A 20,510-nucleotide genomic window follows, 5' to 3' on the forward strand; every position below is an offset into this window, starting at 1 on the left:
ATACCCCGTTTAAATGTCAAACCCATGTTGTAAACTGTTGTAAACAGTTGTAAACTTATTTGTAAACAAGTTCAGTCTTTGGCAGTGTTACATGAAAAGGCCTTTAGTGGAAACGAAACGATACACTGAACCGAAAATTATGTCGACTGGGATCGATCGAAGGAAATATTCCATGCGTAATTTTCCAAATGAGACTTATTTTACTGTTATGCGCAGCACTTGTTAAATCTATACACATTAATTCGTATATGCTGATATTGGTCATTTGTAAGTAGCAAAACTACAAAATATATGTAGCCATGAAACGATAGTTATAAATTTTGAATAGAATTCTTCATTTTAAAGCGAAAGTCAAGGACAAAAGCGACGGGACATTGAAACAGAATGGTAATTCTACTTTATTGTGGAAGGGGGATGTGCGGTATTGTTATGCCCCTGGAGAGGAGATGTAAGCCGTACAGTATAACCCGAGCTCAGACTGTCTTTTGAGCATGAATGCGGAAGACAACTCTCACCTTTCTCTCGCTTCGCATCGCCGTGAAACTGTCGAGAGCAATATTCAGCCTCTTTTCCGTACGACCGTCATCGTGAGCAAACGTAGGCTAGCTAAGCAGCGCATCATCCCGAGATCCTTGAAATGGGACCAGCGGAAACTACCACGGCAGATAGCGACCTTTACACTTTGTATTGGTTTCAGCGTATGCCGAAAGTAATGATAAAAAATTGCCACATTTCTTCACAATACATACTTACTTCTGTTCGGCCAAATTTTATTTCCATCCGTATGACGCATTAGAAATGATATCTTCGATCAATTGACCTTTTCTGCCAAACGACCATTTCGGTCAAATTATTAGTTTGGCCAAACAACATTTTCGACTAAATGATCAGTTCAATCAAACGATGTTTTCGGCCGTATGTTTCTTCCAGTTAGATGAATTTCGGCCTAATGGTTTGTTTGGTCAAATGACATATTCCCCCGAACAGCTTTTAGCTTAGTAGCCTTAGGCCAAATGGATTTCGAACGAACAACTTTTAACCAAACGGCTCTTCTGCCTTTGCGGACATGAAGCGTGAATTCTAAAATTCTAAAACATACTATTAAATGGTATGTGACGCGCATGAATCAAGTGTATCAAGTTTACAAAGAGAATAGGGCAATAAATGTTTTCAATCGTATAAAATACGGCAGACTTCAGTGGGCTGGTGACTTAGGGCGAATTTTAAAAGAACGACAAGCGAAAACAGTGTTCAGCCTAGAACTGGTTAGAGGGCGGCGACTTCATGGAAGGGATGTTATTGCATCGGCACGCCGTTGTTCCAAATTTGGCACGCAGCTGAAATAAATGCCTCAAGTCGGTTAAAATTTGTAACAATCTACCTTATTTAATCGCGTAGTATTGGATTGATTTCCGTGAAAATTCCGCAGAATTACTCACACCATTTTCCCATATTATTTCCTTAGGAATCCCGAAGAAATTCATGAAATTTCCCCACCGAGGAGCTATGATAAAACGCTTCGTTCTCGCTTATCTTTTATTGGGGACTATTTTTTTTACATTTTTTACATATAACCTCCCGTATCAGTTCATTATCGTAACAGCTAGTGGAAAACGCCTCTCATGATATGTTACATATCGTTAGTGCAATTTATTTATTTACTAGCAGACCCGACGAACTTCGTTTCGCCTAAAATTGATGAATTCTCTGATTAGTTCTCGAGTTATGCTGAAATTTTTGTTTCATTTGTATGGAATTTTGTTTTTATTTTATTTAATAACTAGTTTATTCGTGGACGCAATAGCGCCCGCGGAAGTGCTTTTTTTTAATTTTTAAGAGTGATAGATTCTTTCCTGCATTTAAAAAAATCAAAATTTTCAACATCTGTTGTCTGTGATTTTTTTTCATCAAATCTAGACCAACATTTGAAAAGGGCGTAACAGCCAAAATTTATTCTTTCTGATTCTTCGTCCACATATATAGCTATATATGTAGACGAAGAATCAGAAGGAATAAATTTTGGCTGTTACGCCCTTTTCAAATGTTGGTCTAGAAATGCTGTGTCTGGTTGTCTAAGATTGTCACTGGTTTTGTTTTCTGCATCTGACAGTAAAAAAGAATTGAAGTATCAAATATTTTATTTTTTGTGAGATTTTCCCCGCCTGCTGCGCCTGCTGGTAGACAGACAGAACCACTCAATTAAAAACCTACACACAAACGTAAAAGATCCTAAAAACAAACTAGATAAAAACAACGTAATTTATAACATCCCGTGTATGGATTGTAACCACAGCTACATTGGTATGACACAGAATAAGCTATGTACACGACTATATGGGCACAAAACACATGTCAAAAAGCTGGACCAATACCTTCTTGACATGGACAAACATCAAACCCAAATAGCTGAACTCAAAGGTAGAACAGCTCTAATTGAACACTGCATAGAGCAACAACACAGGTTCAATTTTGAAAAAACAACAATTTTGGACCACAGTACCAACACAAACACCTTAGCCTTTCTCGAAATGTGTCACATATACAACACACAAAATACTGTAAACAGACGTATAGATGTAAATGGTCTCAATACAGCATACGCTGCCATTCTACATACCCTCAAAGAAAAAACAGATCAATTTCAGACAGGTACGCCCAATATTATGTCTGAATCTAACACACTACCATAATATCCAAACACAATAATCAAAAACCCATCAGCCTAGCGATATACTCCAAAACTAGTGAAAGTGCAAATGAAAATTCTAAAAACGCTGACAAAATTTACCAAAAAAACAGGCAAAAAGCAAAAGTGAGTCATATTGTATAGTTGCACTAAACATAAAATAATTTAAAACCATTATTTAGCACATGTATCAACTACCAAAAAACACTACAGACAATTATCTTAGAAAGGACACTTAACGACGAACGAAACCCATGAACGTAAGTTATAATTTGTAAAAAAAAAACAAATAATTTTGTATTCAAAAATTTCAAATTAAATTATCCCCTAGTCTCCCCTGAAGATGGTACTAATCAGTGCCGAAACGTAGGGACAAACATAAAATTATCGTTTTGACCGAGTTCTTGGACTGCAAAGCCGAATATAACAACATAATTACAGAATATTACAGTCGAACACTCATCTCCATATACTTATTACGAAGAATGCAACCTGTGGTTGAGTGGTAGCGTGCTTGGCCGGCAACCTGGTGGGTCGTTTCTCACATGCTATGTTACATTCAAATAATCTACCAACTGGAACAACTGTGAAGATGAAGCTGTGGAGTTCCCGTTTGAATTACATCGATGTTCTGTGATATACAAAAACTCCGTTATTGTATATCGAAAGATCTGATGTCGACAGTTCGTCACTAAAGAGAAACAATACATGAGACAACTGCCCGAGAACACCGAACTTAATGAACTTTCTGTCATGTTCTGCATCCCACCCTGAATGGCACTTCATAGGTCAACATCAATCTCCCTTCGCCGCTTCTCTTTCCGTATGTCCAAAATTTACCATTAGTGCAAAGCTTTTCGAACTTTCTCCGCTCACAAGCAGACACACCCATTCCCAAAATCAAACATTTATGATAGAGACCACCAAGTCAGGCAAATTTCATTCGCCACGTAGCCGACGAACACGACATCGACGACGACAACGACGCTGTGAGTCTATCTCATACCAAATCTCGAACAATAATCAAAAATCGATTTATCTTCGTTTTTGTGGTGCATGTTGTGTATCGTTTTGGGGGCAGTGGCCCCGATTCTGTCACGGAAACTTGAACCCGGTGCTACAACGGTGAAGATGATGATGATGATGTCGCGTCAGAGGTCATACGCTCCGCCAAATGAACCGCCATGCCCAAATAGTGTAACAAAATTTAGGGAGGTGGGGAGGTTGTTGGCGAACCAAACAAAACGTGTTACGGGTGGGAAGATAAGGGATGAGAGTGGTATTTTTTGTGTAATGATTTGATGATACAAATTTTGTGTAGCCTGACTTTGGTGGCATAAGTTTCGTAAAAGCTATTTGAAATTCCTGTGCATTTTAGCCAAGGACGTTTATGAACGTAAATAGTATCCTATAACTTACCTTTTTTCTTCCGCTCGACGGTGATGCTCTGGCCGTCCTCCCTCCGCCAGATGATTTTGGGTGTGGGAAATCCATCTGCTCGACATGTCATGTTGATATTTTGGTTTTCTCGTACCGCCACCGAGGATGGAGTGCTTTCAATGTCCAAAATATTTGGAGGCACTTGGAGGGGGAAAAAGTAAGGACAAAAATCAATTGTCTTCATTTTAAATCCATCTGCAATGTGATTGTGTTATTTGATGCCGTAGCAAATGAAAGCTTTGGAATGCAATGATTTGTTAGAAACAACAGTTTTAAAGACAAAACAAATGTAACAAAATACATAATAAAAATAATACATAAAACTATTCATAGAACAATACATTTTTCAGAGTTGGTGTTCCTTCTTTTGCTCTGTAACTATAATTATAAATTGATGACATTGTTTAGTTTGGCAGTGGGTCCTGCTATCGATGAGTCAATTCCCTCGCTATAGCTTTGCTTCTCCCTGATCACCATTAGTTTAGTTCTGTTCAATAATAACTAAATTGCCCATTTCATTAGCCATATCGCCCATTTAACCCCGATCAGGAATAATTCTGCGCTTTATGGATATTTTCACGCAAACTGCTCCCATCATCAGTTGGAATGGCTAAATTAATTAAATTTTCATCCATTACGGATATACCTAATTCTGTTAAACGTGTTTCCCATTGATGCTAGCTACTGATGTCCCTTTGTGCGTGTTTGCATAATGAACTGCTTCGCCTTGTGCTCTTCCGGTGCCTGCAGCCCCTCTCTGCAATTGGAAGCAAATTTTGAAAATTTACAGCAGAGCCCATCCTGTCGCAACTACGTCGCCATCCCCATCATTGAACTGTGGCAGCTAGAGCTGTCACCGGAAACGTTCTCTTCCTATCGGAGCACAGCAGTAGGACATACTCGAATAAATTAAGCAAACTGTTTGCGTACATTTTATATTTGCGGTTCTGCGAGTTGTTTGTCGATTGTGTTCTGCATGGTTCCGTAGCAGACATCTGAATAGTTAGTATACGGCCTTTCTCTCCTCCAGGGGCTTTGTTGACGGGGTCCCACTTGGATGCATGTCAGTGCATGTCACCGTCAAGGTCCCGCTTGGACCGAATGACAGTCATTGTGCATATGGGGGCAAAGTTTATCAAACAAAGAGTGCTTAAATTATAAATGTTTGTAGTGTTTCCGGAGAATGTGCTACAATATGCAATTGCTACATAGAAGACGACATTTCCATAGGGTGCTCCTAATTGACACACGAACAAAATACCGCTTTTGATGCTCTTGTTCTTTCAAAGTTTAGGGTCTATATGAGACCCGAATGATGATTCATTGATGTTCTACTCTAAACAAGATACTGTAGAGGTAAGCATATTTGTAGTTCAAAGTCATTATAACTGTCTAAAAATTGAAGATCATCGAAATTATGTAATTTGATGCGTGATTGGCGCAGTTTAAAACATGTAGCAAAGTATGTGGAATTTGAGACAACTTGCACAGTTTCGATGGTTGCAATCAGTTAAATGCGATTATTAAGCGCTTATGTGACAGTTTTATCTTGGAATGCGTGGAACTCCAGGACAATTTGGAGATCATACAACATCTCATATATTTGGATTTGAGACGCAAGTGAAAGACAAATACTCGGAGGACATAATTGGGTTGATACTGCGGCTGGGGGCATCATGGAAGCCTTGGTTGATTCGGTAGACCATTTGATTCAAATTCCAGTACAGTTCGGAGATCCTAATTTAATTATTATCACACATGTTTCGTATATAGTTTACATTTATTTTAACAAGTTCACAGTAGCCAACATGCTTGAAAACATGTTTTGAAGCCTCATATATCCTGTAGTGTAAAGTGGTTCCTAAAGGCACCGAATACGATGCATGCAGGGATGCTCAAAATGTGTTCTTATGTTCCAGGTGATGTCTTTCATGTGTTATTTTATCATTTCCATCATCACTATATGAATAGATATCATTTTTTGGTAATGATATATAAGTACCGTCATCTGAGGGGAAGATGATCATTTTTAAGACAAAACATGCAATAATAATGTGTGTTTACATTTTAAATCGAAACAAATATTTTCAAAACATGTACTGCTGTACGATGCAATAATCAACAACTTAAGTTTTCTGAAATGCGTTCGCATTTATTAAAATAAATTAAATTATCACACATTTTTTGAGTAATCTGGTTTGGGGTGAAGTTGATCAAGACAACTCTACTAAAATCATTATGACCCTGCCGTCAAAATACACTAGATTATTTGAATAAATGCTGAATTTACCACGTAAAGAAGTCTACGAAGTCAATATTTGAAACGAAAATAGCGTCATTTATGACTATCTCTCTCTTTCTTCCACGAAATACATTTTCATGATTATAATTGACGCATGAATCATGAGCTGTACTGCCCATGATCGCATATTTGTATCATTTGCATTTTGGTTGATTTTATAAATCGTTTGTCAATTCTCTCTACAAACTCAATCATTTCCAGCTTACCACAGATAAGCAAGATAGTAAAGCCTGTTTTACTGTGGTGGGATTAGATGCAGTAAATTGAGCTTTCTGAACGATTCATAGTCTTTTTACAAAACGAACAAAAATGCGAGAGTTACAAATATGCGATCATAGGCAGTGTATCAAGTATACAAAGAAGAAAATATTGTGAATCGAATAAAATACGGCAGACTTCAGTGGGCTGGTCACTTAGTGCGAATTTCGGAAGAAAGAATAGCGAAAACAATATTCAACAGAGAACCAGATAGGGGCCGGTGACTTCGTGGAAGGCCACGAACACGCTGGCTGCACGCGGTGGACCTGGGAACCCTGAACGTTCGGGGAAACTGGAGGAACATCGCCCAATACCGACGATTATGGAGCTCTACAATACGCTAGGCATAGGTGTAGCCTGGCTGTAGCCCACCAGGTATACAAGTAGGTATATATTCGAAACAGTTTTACTTGGTCCTTCGTAAATGTGGATTAAAATGTATAGGATACTATACTGCCGCTAACCGCAAGTCGAGCACATCTGTATATGGAGCCCCATATACAGATGTGCTCGACTTGCGGTTAGCGGTAGTATAACTAGGGTTGTAGTACCAGTAGTACCGGTACCGAAAATACCAAACATACCGGTACTGAACACCAATGAGAACCGGTACTTACGGTACTGAGAAAACAATGAAATTTACACTAATTAATGATTTGAGTGTATTACTTTCACGTGAAGTTAAAAGATTTACAATGATTTTTTTTCTCCACCATCTCATACCATGAAAATGGTCAACCACTACCTCATTACTAGCATTTGTCAATAAATATCAACGGTTCAGTAAAATTTGATTCTAGGTTGAATAGAATCGAAAAAATTCGAAAATGACAGAAACAGAAAAGGTAGCACTTACACACTTAGATTTATGACTCATAGTGCAAAAAATACATATATTCTCTGCAACAACATATAAAAAAAATTAAAAATTCGTATTTGAGAAAATCGATTTTTAAGTATTATTTTCAATACTCGAACATTTTTTTTTCACAGTGTATATTTTTTTACATACCCCCAATGATTAGCTAAAACTTTGCCGAAGAGATCAAAACGATCGAACAAGCCGTTTTCAAGTTTTTTTTTTTTAAAGTGTTCGAAGTGTTTTTGTTTAGGCCCTTATCAAAAGTTAGGCTAGAGTTAAAATGGCAAACCAATGATGCTAATTATGTTTTTCCATCACAAAGGTTGTATGTGCAAAATTTCAGAGAAATCAAAAAATACAAAAATAAATCGATCTTCGATTTCGCAGCGAATTGCTCAGAAGGTAGGTCGTGCGATATGTACACGCCACGGTGTATTTTTTCGTGAACAACAGCCACGGATTCGGGAACTCAGTCACGTTCTCTGCAACGTTCTGGAAAACGTGACTGGTGTTCCCGAATCCATGAAATAAATCACGGTGTATTTTTGCTGGTTCACGAATTCGCGAACGCTTTTTTTTGCGTGTACCATAGCGTAGCATAGCACAGCATAGCATATGTGATTGTACAAATCGTGGGTGGCTATACAATGCTCAATTGAGCAATCTACTGTATATTGTCGCAATTTAGTACTTGGGATTAGTACCTTTTCCTTTACAGTAGCAGTTGTATACCTGGCCACGTCCTTACAATCACGGAAGAAAGGGAAGGAATGTTAGTTCAACATCTACTAGTGAAGATGCAGGGAACCCATACTACCTTCACAGATGTCTCAGGAAGGAAAATTGTTGTTAGTGGGTAAGGTGAATAATAGGGAGCTCTATTCGACAATATAGAGCGTTTGTCAATAACAGTATATGCTGAAAAATAATTAAAATATATTCATCAATTTACTTACAAACCGTCCAAAGGAGGACAAAGTAACCTGGATCTTACAAATGTTTCGCATCATATACAAAACATGTTCAACCGCACGCTTATTCACCGAACATTGAAAACAGAATCAAAAACTCGGATTTTACGAATGTTCTAAATCCTACCTGAAACACGTCCGATCACGCACCAATTGTTTACTCATTCGGCCGCGCGAACTATCTGCTTACTGAGCAGAAACACGACAAAATATTTCGGCAAATCGCGCGATCGTTCTGCTGTCCGAAACAAGAGCAAACACGCACTGAACTGTTTAACTTTATTACGGGCCGCGCAATGTAGAACACAATATTTCGGCCAATCGCAAAAAAAACATTACACCGTAAAGTGTTATACATGCTTGAGCCTACCAAATAAACGAACTTGAAAAAAAACCACAACTGGTTCATGTACCCTACTATCAGTCAAAAAACGCATCTCTGAACTGAGTATCGTACTTCAAGGCCAAGCTTATTTATACAATTTCGATAAAAATGCAATTTATTATCTTCTAGCTAGTTACATAAAAATCAGTAACAAATCAGTACATATCTGTGACGAGTTGAATTATAAACTACCCGAAAGTTTGACACACAATTCATCTTTATGATTGTTTTGGAATTGACCATCAGAATACATCCAAAGGTTATCCAATAAACCAAACATATTGAAATTGATTAACTGATACCCGAGTAGACGAAAATAGCTAATTAATATCAAATGTTGATAAGATAGCAAAATAAGAGATAAAAGATCAGACGACAATATCAATATTTTGCACTAAAATATCATGAGGATATCATGATATGTTATTTGTAATATGTGATCGATATCAAGTGCTATTAGTTTGTTCTTATCCATAGCATATCTTGATATTTAAATGATATTTCGTTGCAAATTTTTGATATTTTTGCCTGTTCTTCTATCTCTTATATCAATCAAGTCCATATCATGTTTTGTTATTCTGTTCATGGCTTCTGCCCGGGTAGTTAACCCTCTAATGTCCAAGACCGCCTTTAGACGGGGCATTTTGATTATTTTTTGTAATTTTCAACTAATCAGAATTCGAGAAGTTTTTTATGTTGATCGATAATATAAACTTCAATTTATCTTTAAATGTGGTTTAAAGTAAATTTTCAAAGTTCTTCACATTTATGAACAAGTATTGAAATTTGAGTAATATTTTGTCCCTCTGTGTTTTTAATCGTATACCATTGAAGAGTGAAATATTTGTAGTTCAGTATTTTTCTACAACTAACCTTATTCAATAGAAGGTTTTAGTGGCGCATGTTACACTCTAAAATATTTATCCAACTCGTAACACGGAAAATGAAAATTTATAAATTGCAATAAGTCGGCATTGGAAAGGAATTTATAAATATGTTTAAAAATCAAACAGAATTAGGGTAACGGTACCAATAGTGGAGGTATTAGTAGATCGACAAAAGAAAATATTTTTTAAAAATCGATAATTATGGGAAATCAATAATTACCAAATATTGCTTGCACCACTATGGGTACACTGTTCCTTTAGTGGCGATAAAAATTAATTTTGGTTCCCATAGTGGTGCTATCCATTGGTTTCTTATGAGACTCGCCACTATTGGTGATATGCTGGTTCTGGAGACAATGGCTATCGGGAAACGACTTCCACGGGGACCTTGTCGGTCATATAAGGGGAGCATAAAAATCGCTCCATATATGCCTTTCGATCACAAATTCTTCATAAATTCTTTTAAAACGGTAATGTATGGTCCATGAGAGGGCCTCCGACAAAAGTGGCCACTCCTGGGACATGCAAGGTGCCCCCGGGGAGCCCGTAGGAGGGGACATTTCCGTTTTAGCACCAAAATATGCCGTGCGGCGGCTCTTTCGTCATGATTTTCCACCAAACAGATGGTTATGCGCTTGAAATCGATAAGTGACCACATTGGCCACTCCTGGTACATGCAAGGTGCCCCTGAGGAACCCGTAGGAGGGGACATTTCCGTTTTAGCACCAAAATATGCCGTGCGGCGGCTCTTTCGTCATGATTTTCCACAAAATAGATGATTATGCGCTCGAAATCGATAATTGACCACATTGGCCACTCTTGGAGCCTATGAGGTGCCCTCGGGGAACTCGTAAGAGGGGACATTTTCGTTTTAACACCAAAATATGTCGTGCGACAGCTCTTTCGTCATGATTTTCCACAAAATAGATGATTATGCGCTCGAAATCGATAATTGACCACATTGGCCGCTCTTAGAGCCTATCATGGGCCCCCAGGGAACCCGCAGGAGGGGACATTTCCGTTTTAGCACCAAAATATGCCGTGCGGCGGCTCTTTCGTCGTGATTTTCCACAAAATAGATGATTATGCGCTTGAAATCGATAAGTGACCACATTGGCCACTCTTGGAACCTATGAGGGGCCCCAGGGAACCCGTAGAATGGAACATTTCCGTTTTAACACCGAAATATGCCGTGCGGCGACTCTTTCGGTGTGTTTTCTCATCAAAGAGATGGTTATTCAGCTCGAAATCGCTAAGTGACCACATTGGCCACTCTTGGAGCCTATGAGGTGCCCTCGGGGAATCCGTAAAAGGGGACATTTCCGTTTTAACACCAACATATGTCGTGCGGCAGCTCTTTCGTCATGATTTGCCACAAAATAGATGATTATGCCAGTGAAATCGATAAGTGACCACATTGGCCACTCTTGGAATCTGTCAGGGGCCCCCAGGGAACCCGCAGGAGGCGACATTTCCGTTTTAGCACCAAAATATGCCGTGCGGCGGCTCTTTCGTCATGATTTTCCACAAAATAGATGATTATCAGCTCGAAATCGATAATTGACCACATTGGCCACTCTTGGAACCTATGAGGTGCCCCCGGGGAACCGTAGAAAGGGACATTTTCGTATTAGCAACAAAATATGCCGTGCGGCGGCTCTTTCGCCATGATTTTCCACAGAATAGATGGTGATGGTGATGGTGACATTTCCGTTTTTATACCGAAATGAATAAGTGACCACATTTTCCATTTTGGAACCTATGAGGTACCGCCGTGGAGCTCATAGGAGAGGACATTTCCGTGCTTACTCTCACTCACTTAAAATCGATTAGCGAGGGTGCTTCCGGGGAACCTGTACAAGGAGATATTTTTATTTTTATTCCAAGACATGCCGTGTAGTGGCTCTTTCACTATAATTTTCCATCAAATAGTTGGTAATGCTCTTGAAATCTAATATCAACCCGGGGGAACCCCAGGTCCAGTTTCGGTAATTGTGGAGTGCCGCGAAGAATCCATTGAAAGTGTCTGTGCACACAAAATCTCACTCACTTTTTAGGAACTTTTCCTCAACCGATTTGCTCGCATTAAATAGCATTCGACGCAAAATCCTGCCCTATTGTTTCCTATTGAAAATTGGCCAGATCGGGCTATGGGCTCCGAAGTTATGGCCTAAATACTAATTTCAGCACCTGCATGGGAAAATCACTTTTCTGGCACTTATGCTCATCCGATTGGCTTGCAATAAGTTGCGTTCAGCAGGAAATCTTAGAATGCAAATAAAAAAATATGAAAAATAAGATCCATCTACCTATTAGTGTTATATTAAACTTTTCTTATATATTTCTCAACCCTTTTGAACGAACGATAAAGGCACCATCACCACTAGGTAGATTAATCTTGTTTTTTTTTTATCAAATAGGTCATTCATTCTCAACTTAATATCTACAACCTACAAGGTACCCGCAGGAGTCTCACAGAAGAAGAGATTTTCTTTTTTATATCAAAATGTTGCGTTTTCATGTCATTGTCCACAGCGATCGGTGAAAACCTCAAACTTTTATGAGTCGATATTGAAAGGACCATCGACTAATGGTAATATCAAGATGTGGAATAGAAAATCCTTGGAGAGCTGTTCGAAGGAACCATCACAGTAGCCCAGAAACTATTTTTTATTTAACTCAGTACTCAATTTCAAATAAAGAACAATTTCAAGCGCATAACCAACTTTTTGAAAACTTGTGGCCAGGGTAGACAATGTGATCTAAATCGATTTCAAACGCATAACCATCTATATGTTGGAAGACATGGAGATAAAGCTGCCGCAAGCGGCACAGTACATTTGATATAACCATGAAAATGTCCTCTCCTACGGGTTCGCAGGGCACCTCAAAGGTTCCAAGAGTAGACAATATCACTCATCAACTCCAAGCACATGACCATCTGTTTGGTAGAAAATAACAACGCACGGTATATTTTGGTGTTGAAATGGAAATGTACTCTTCTACGGGCTCCCGCGGGCTCCTCATAGGTTCTAAGGATGGACAATATGTCAATAATCGATTTCTCGGGCACCTATTTGGAAGAAAATCATGACGAAAGAGCCGTCGCATGACATATGTTGGTGTAAAAATGGAAATGTCACTTCTACGTGTTCTCCCAGGGAACCTCCTAGGTTTTAAATGTAGCCAATGTGGTCACTAATCGATTTCGAGCGCACGACCATCTGTTTGGTGGGAAACCACCGAAAGAGCCGCCGCACGGCCTATATTGGTGCAAAACTGGAAATGTCCCCTTCTACGGGTTCCCCGGATGTATATATGTTGGTGTAAAAATGGAAATGTCATCTTCTACGTGTTCTCCGAGGGAACCTCATAGGTTCCAAATGTAGCCAATGTGGTCACTTATCGATTTCGAGCGCACGACCATCTGTTTGGTGGGTGCACCTCATAGGCTGCAAGAGTGGCCAATGTGGTCACTTATCGATTTCGAGCGCATAATCATCTATTTTGTGGAAAAACATGACGAAAGAGCCGCCGCACGGCATATTTTCGTGCTAAAACGGAAATGTCCTCTCCTACGGGTTCCCCGGGGGCAGCTTGCATGTACCAGGAGTGGCCAATGTGGCCATTTTTCGATTTCGCCATTATCGCCATACCGGCCATTTATTAAGGTCTGAGGGAAGGGTTTTCCGTTAAAAAAGCACGTGGTAGCACTCTCTGAGAGAGGAAATTGCACAATTCAGCCCGCCAGAATGACGCTGTCAGTGTCGCCAGAATTATTTCATCATTATGCGTTTTACAATTGCTTGAGAATTTGCCGTAAACGGAGAACAAAAGGAATTGGCAACAATGGGGAAGAATTTATCACTCATGCAGTGGCTCGACGAGAGAACAGCAACAGTGCCGACCAATCACGCAATGAGGAAATCAAAATAAACAAACTCCAGCTGGCTTTGGAAAATGAAAACATGAGCCGTTTCTAGAACAACATTAAAAAATAGCGTGAGAGGATTTCTGCACAAGGTTCCCACGCAAGCTTTGAAAAGTATTTGGGTGATAAAAGTGGTGCGGGTGTAAATAAGACACATAAGACAAATGAGAAAAATAAGACAAATAAGACAAATAGGACAAATAAGACAAAGAAGACAAATAAGACAAATAAGACAAATAAGACAAATAAGACAAAGAAGACAAATAAGACAAATAGGCAAATAAGACAAATAAGACAAATAAGACAAATAAGACAAATAAGACAAATAAGACAAATAAGACAAATAAGACAAATAAGACAAATAAGACAAATAAGACAAATAAGACAAATAAGACAAAGAAGACAAATAAGACAAATAAGACAAATAAGACAAATAAGGCAAATAGGCAAATAAGACAAATAAGACAAATAAGACAAATGAGAAAAATAAGACAAATAAGACAAATAGGACAAATAAGACAAAGAAGACAAATAAGACAAATAAGACAAAGAAGACAAATAAGACAAATAAGACAAATAAGACAAACAAGACAAATAGGACAAATAAGACAAATAAGACAAATAAATTCCTCCGGGAATTCCTCCAGAAGTTCCTCCTGGAATTCCTCTGGAAGTTCCTCCGGAAGTTCCTCCAGGAAATCCTCCGGAAGTTCCTCCAGAAAATCCTCCGGAAGTTCCTCCAGGAATTCCTCCAGAAGTTCCTCCAGGAATTCCTGCGGAAGTTCCTCCAGGAATTTCTGCGGAAGTTCCTCCAGGAATTCCTCCGGAAGTTCCTCCAGGAATTCCTCCGGAAGTTCCTCCAGGAATTCCTCCGGAAGTTCCTCCAGGAATTCTTCCGGAAGTTCCTCCAGGAATTCCTTCGGAAGTTCCTCCAGGAATTCCTCCGGAAGTTCCTCCAGGAATTCCTCCGGAAGTTCCTCCAGGAATTCCTCCGGAAGTTCCTCCAGGAATTCCTCCGGAAGTTCCTCCAGGAATTCCTCCGGAAGTTCCTCCAGGAATTCCTCCGGAAGTTCTTTCAGGAATTCCTCCGGAAGTTCCTCCAGAATTTCCTCGGGAAGTTCCTCCAGGAATTCCTCAGGAAGCTCTTCCGGGAATTCCTCCGGCAGTTCCTCCGGAAGTTCCTCCAGAAATTCCTCCGGAAGTTCCTCCAGAAATTCCTCCGGAAGTTCCTCCAGGAATTCCTCCGGAAGTTCCTCCGGGAATTCCTCCGGAAGTTCCTCCAGGAATTTCTCCAGAAGTTCCTCTAAGAATTTCTCCGGAAGTTCCTCCAGGAATTCCTCCGGAAGTACCTCCAGGAATTCCTTCAGGAATATCTCCGGAAGATCCTCCAGGAATTTCTCCGGAAATTCCTACAGGAAATCCTCCGGAAGTTCTTCCAGGAAATCCTCCGGAAAATTTCCTCCAGCTCCTACGGGAATTCCGAAACCGGAGGAACTTCCTGAGGAATTCCCGCAGGATTTTCCTGAGGGATTCCCGGAAGAACTTCCGGAGCAACTTCCGGAGGTATTCCCGGAGAAATTTCCGGTTGAATATCCGGAGGAATTCCCGGAGGAACTTCCGGAGGGATTCCCGGAGGAACTTCCTGAGGAATTCCTGGAGGAACTTCCGCAGGAATTCCTGGAGTAATTTCCGGAGGATTTCCTGGAGGAACTTCCGGAGGATTTCCTGAAGGAACTTCAGGAGGAATTCTTGGAGTAACTTCCGGAGGAATTTCTGGAGGAACTTGTGGAGGAATTCCTGAAGGAACTTGTGGAGGAATTCCTGAAGGAACTTGTGGAGGAATTCCTGGAGAAACTTCCGGAGGAATTCCTGGAGGAACTTCCGGAGGAATTCCTGGAGTAACTTCCGGAGGAATTACTGGAGTATCTTCTTGTCTTATTTACCATCAATTATTTATCTTGTCCCATTCCTACATTTGGTTTCTATTTATTTATTTGGCATCTCCGTGTTTAGAAATGGGAATACGCTTTTTTCAAGTGTCACGCTACATACAAAGTTGACGGACTTTATATCGCTCTCATCGCTCCTTTCCTGCCGTGCGCCACAAGAAAATATGGTGTTGACTACTCTCCCAAAATGGTAATTTTTGTTTGGAATTTGGAACTTGGTTGGCTCCAAGAGTGACCAATTTGGTCAATTATCGATTTCAAGCGCATTATGATTTATTATGTGGAAAATCATGACGAAAGAGCCGCCGCACGGCATATTGTGGTGCTAAAACGGAAATGTCCCCTCCTGCGGGTTCCCCGGGGGAACCTTGCTTGTACCAGGAGTGGCCAATGTGGTCACTTATCGATTTCAAGCGCATAACCATCTGTTTGGTGGAAAATCATGACGAAAGAGCCGCCGCACGGCATATTTTGGTGTTAAAACGGAAATGTCCTCTTTTACGGGTTCCCCGAGGGCACCTCATAGGCTCCAAGAGTGGCCAATGTGGTTAATTATCGATTTCAAGCGCATAATCATCTATTTTGTGGAAAATCATGACGAAAGAGCCGCCGCACGGCATACTTTGGTGCTAAAACGGAAATGTCCCCTCCTGCGGGTTCCCCGGGGGCACCTAGCATGTACCAGGAGTGGCCACTTTCGTCGGAAGCCCTCTCATGGACCATACATTACCGTTTTAAGAGAATCTATGAAGAATTGGCGATCGAATGGCATATATGGAGCGATTTTTCTGCTCCCCTTATATGACCGACAAGGTCCCCGTGGAAGTCGTTTCCCGGTGGCCATTGTCTCCAGAACCAGCATATCACCACATGGACACAAAATTGATGAGTTTATCTTTCGAACGGTATATATACTTTGTAATTCGGTAATAATTTGACTGTTTTATAAGCATTTACATTTCTGGGTCAATATGACCCTAATATCTTATTCGTAACTTTTTTTGTGGGGTCGTTCCTGTTGCACCTTAAAATACTTTTTTCATGTCAGATGCTTCATTTCCGCAAAATATTAAAAGTCAAGAAATTTCAGAACGATCGGATTATCAGGTAAAAAGTTATTCTACTTTGAAGTTTCGTTTTGGGTCATATTGACCCCAACATCTTACTAAGGTTAAACCACGACGCATCAACTGAAACCATCGTAAAGGGTATAAACATGATAAATCTCATTAAAACCCCACTACCTCCACTATTGGTACTACCTCCACTAAGGGTACGGTTACCCTAATATATTCAAGAAATTATTTGATTGGATAAAAAATTTTGAAAAACAAAATTCTAAAAAATCAAAGTGTGAAATTGATGAAATCGCGAATTAATTTTTTTTAATGCCCAAACCATGTTTAGATCGATTTCAGAAAGCAAAATACTGATTTTGAGCGAAAACAAAAATTTGGGTTGTAGAGGGTTAAATGAGCTATTTAAAAAAATATTTAAAAAATCGAGCCAAAGCAGTAGAAGTTCATCACTGGTGAATAAATGGAAGTGCCAACGATAGTAAATACAATTGGAATGGAACGTATTTATTCTTACCCCACAAATTTGGTTGATGGATTTCCAATCTATTCTTATTCATTCCTGTTGGACATTCAACGCTATTTCTTCACCAGGTTTCAAGCTTTTTAAATAGGAAATATTGCATAACAATTGCAGTCACAGAAAAATTATTTGAGCTCTTTTAGTGGAATGTCTTCAACTGTCTAAGAAGAGTTAAGTACTTTCCATTTAATATCACTACGTTTTGTTATATTTACAGATACGTGTCTCGACTTGAGTCGAGTACGAGGGTCCGGTACTAGGAACCCTAGCTATATCGTTTCAGAAAAGCTATGTGATTTAGTCTCAATAAATGAAGTTAATCCATTCATCACTCATTCAACCTAGATTACGTGATAGATTTTGATACATTTTGTCACAGATCTTTAAGAACAAGGCTATTTTCAAGTCCTACGTCAACCTTGCGATTGGTCATTGCTCGTTTTTGTCTTTCTCGTGTACTATGGCTATAGCCTAAGGCTAAAGGCTAAGGCTAAAGGCTAAGGCTAAAGGCTAAGGCTAAAGGCTAAGGCTAAAGGCTAAAAGATCACTCTAAAACGTAACTTTTGATTTAAGGCTAAATAGTGGTATATACCAATCGACTCAGCTCGACGAATTCAGGTGCTGTCTGTATGTGTGTATACATTAGATCTCTTCATGTTTTCAAAAAGTATCAATAATTCAACCGGTCAGCCCAGAATCACAATTCTTATGCCAAAATAAGCCTCCTGTCAAATTTTCAGCTAATTCGGATTAAATTTCGAGGTGGCTCAAGTTGATTAAGTATTTTTGAGCTATTCGAAATTTTGAAAAAAAATCTAACAAGAGATATAAACGCCGAAAACTATCACCTCAAAAGTTAATCCGAATTAGCTGAAAATTTTACAAAAGGCTTATTTTACCATAAGAATTGTGATTCTGGGTTGATCGGTTGAATTTTTGATACTTTTTGAAATCATGAAGAGGTCTAGTATACATGTATGTTTGATTGTATGTGTATGTATACACAAACGATGAGACACACTTTTTGGTACTTAGCATTATCCGATTTGCTCGCAACAGTTTGCATTAGACGCAGAATGCAGCCTACTTTTTGCTTATGAAAATTTGCCCTATCGATCGTTCCCTTATTGAGCTTGAGCTTGATTGACTGCTCGTAGTTGCTACTCCATTATGACCAGAACAGCTGTTCTTGCACAGGGAACCAACAGATGTTTGCTTGGGACTAGCACACATCTTCAATGTACAAGTACTGGTGATCTCATTTGTTAGGTCATACTGGCGCCTGCCACGTCAATATGCAAGTCAATGTAGGGAAGGGGGAGGAAATGATGATCACTCGTCCACTGCAAGCCGAATATACCTCTGCACTTTCCACGAGTTCATGCGGAATTTGTTGAAATTTCTGGGTTAGGTTGGAGAGGCAGAGGTTCGTCTTGGTTAACGAGCTGCCAATGTGATAGATAGGAGAAGGTAACTGATGGAATTTCTAAATTGGATGTAGGAAACGAGCTCTATAGTTCATTTCCAATTCTAGCAGATTACTGTTAGAATAATCAAGTTGAAGGTATAGGAATAGTAATGGAAACGGTATGGAAGTCCATTTCCAGTTCTAGCGATTGCTAGAACATGAGAAATAAAGAGAAAGATACAAAGTAGGAGAATGGAACGGACCTGGGATTGAACCCACGACCTCCTGCGTATGAGGCAGCAGCAGTAGCCATATGACTACCAAGCCCGCTTCAGCCCTATCGATCGTTCCCTTATTATCAAAAAATTGCTTTTTTCTCGCTTTCTTCCAAGGGTACCAAATTGAAAAAAAATCATAATCGATTTTTTTTCAAAACTACTGCAATTCATTCAGATAAACGCAAAATAATGTTATTTGATAAAAATAATTGAATCTCTTTTCCGAAGTGCAATTTTGACCAATTGTACACGAAAAAGGCACCAACGCTAGGGTTACAAATCTTTTTTTTCATATATTGAACTTAAACAACCGCATGTCCTTCAAAACAGTGACCCAATATATTGATGATATCTTTGGTATAAATTGGGAACTTGAGGAACACTTTAAATTTCCCCACACTGGCCGATTCGGTATGGGGGGAAAAAGGAGTTAGGTACCGACACAGTTGCTGCAATTGCCACGTGCAAATTCTCACAGTAAGAAAACAGTGACTGCACAACTGTGTGGGTGGGTAGGTTCTATTTCCAGGTGCATACCCTCGCCGACAACTCTAGCAGGCAGTAGCAGATTGTAGAAGCATAAACGATACAACTTCTAATTGGATAGACTTCGTCGGGAATACTATAAGAGGCATAATGTGAGAGGAAAACTTTTCTGTAGGAATGTCGTGTGGTAAGGAGGGTGAGTGACGGTCGGACACGCAGAGTAGTGGAGAGCTTTCCAGAGTGTCGTAACTCCTCGTTTTCCCGTGCCTTCTCACGGGAGTCGAGTGTTGTGTGGAAATATAACAATCTTTTAATCTGATAATAGGAACGGAAGCTGAATACATCGGCACTCATTCCTGGCTTACGATTTCTAGGACTTCTAATCGTGTAGAAATGAGAAAATGTGTTGAGACGTTGAGGGTGCGAACAAAGTGTGCATGAGGGGGGTTTCTCCATGTAACGAGAGTGATTAAATTTTCAGATGTGTTTGAAGCTGTTTAGCTCTATCAGAAGAAACTATTCGAAACAGGTTATGTGGTAGGAGTTTTTATTACGACCCTGCAGAGAATAAATTCCATGTGTATAAATAATAAATCCCAAGTTATGTAAGCACAAAAGCATTCAACGCAATGTTATGTTTGAAAGTAGATTCAATGTGGTTTAAGGAGGAATTTTAAACTAACATTGGTCAGATAAAATTTACCTTTTTGCCTTTCTTGTACAAGAAGTGTACGTATAAACTAAATGATCACTTCAAAACAACTTTTGATAGATGGCCCGGATACCCATAGTGTTATATACCAATCGAAAGGTAGTCTGTATGTCTGTGTTCATGAAATGTGAGACACACTTTTTAGTACTTGACATTGGTCAATTTGCTTGAAACAAGTTGCATTTAACGAGGATGCGGCCTATTTTTCTTGCTTTTGAAAATTGGGCTTATCGGAATAGATGCAAATAAATGTTGATTTATGGAATTTTTGGAATTTAACTCTAAAGTGCTATTTTGATATCTCCCATGTATTTTTTACAATACATTTTATAAAACACAAGAAAGGCACTAGGTGC

General features: G+C 39.4%; 1 protein-coding gene across 1 annotated transcript in view; it reads right to left on the reverse strand.

Moving 5' to 3' along the window:
- Nucleotides 1–20,510, reverse strand: part of LOC134211133 (lachesin) — a 410,850-nt gene that overhangs the window by 50,153 nt on the left and 340,187 nt on the right. The window contains exon 5 of the mRNA XM_062687766.1: nucleotides 4,106–4,267. Coding sequence (XP_062543750.1) covers nucleotides 4,106–4,267 — 162 coding nt within the window. The remainder of the gene's footprint in view (nucleotides 1–4,105; nucleotides 4,268–20,510) is intronic.

This window comes from Armigeres subalbatus, chromosome 2, assembly GCF_024139115.2.
Source record: "Armigeres subalbatus isolate Guangzhou_Male chromosome 2, GZ_Asu_2, whole genome shotgun sequence".
Taxonomy (NCBI): domain Eukaryota; kingdom Metazoa; phylum Arthropoda; class Insecta; order Diptera; family Culicidae; genus Armigeres; species Armigeres subalbatus.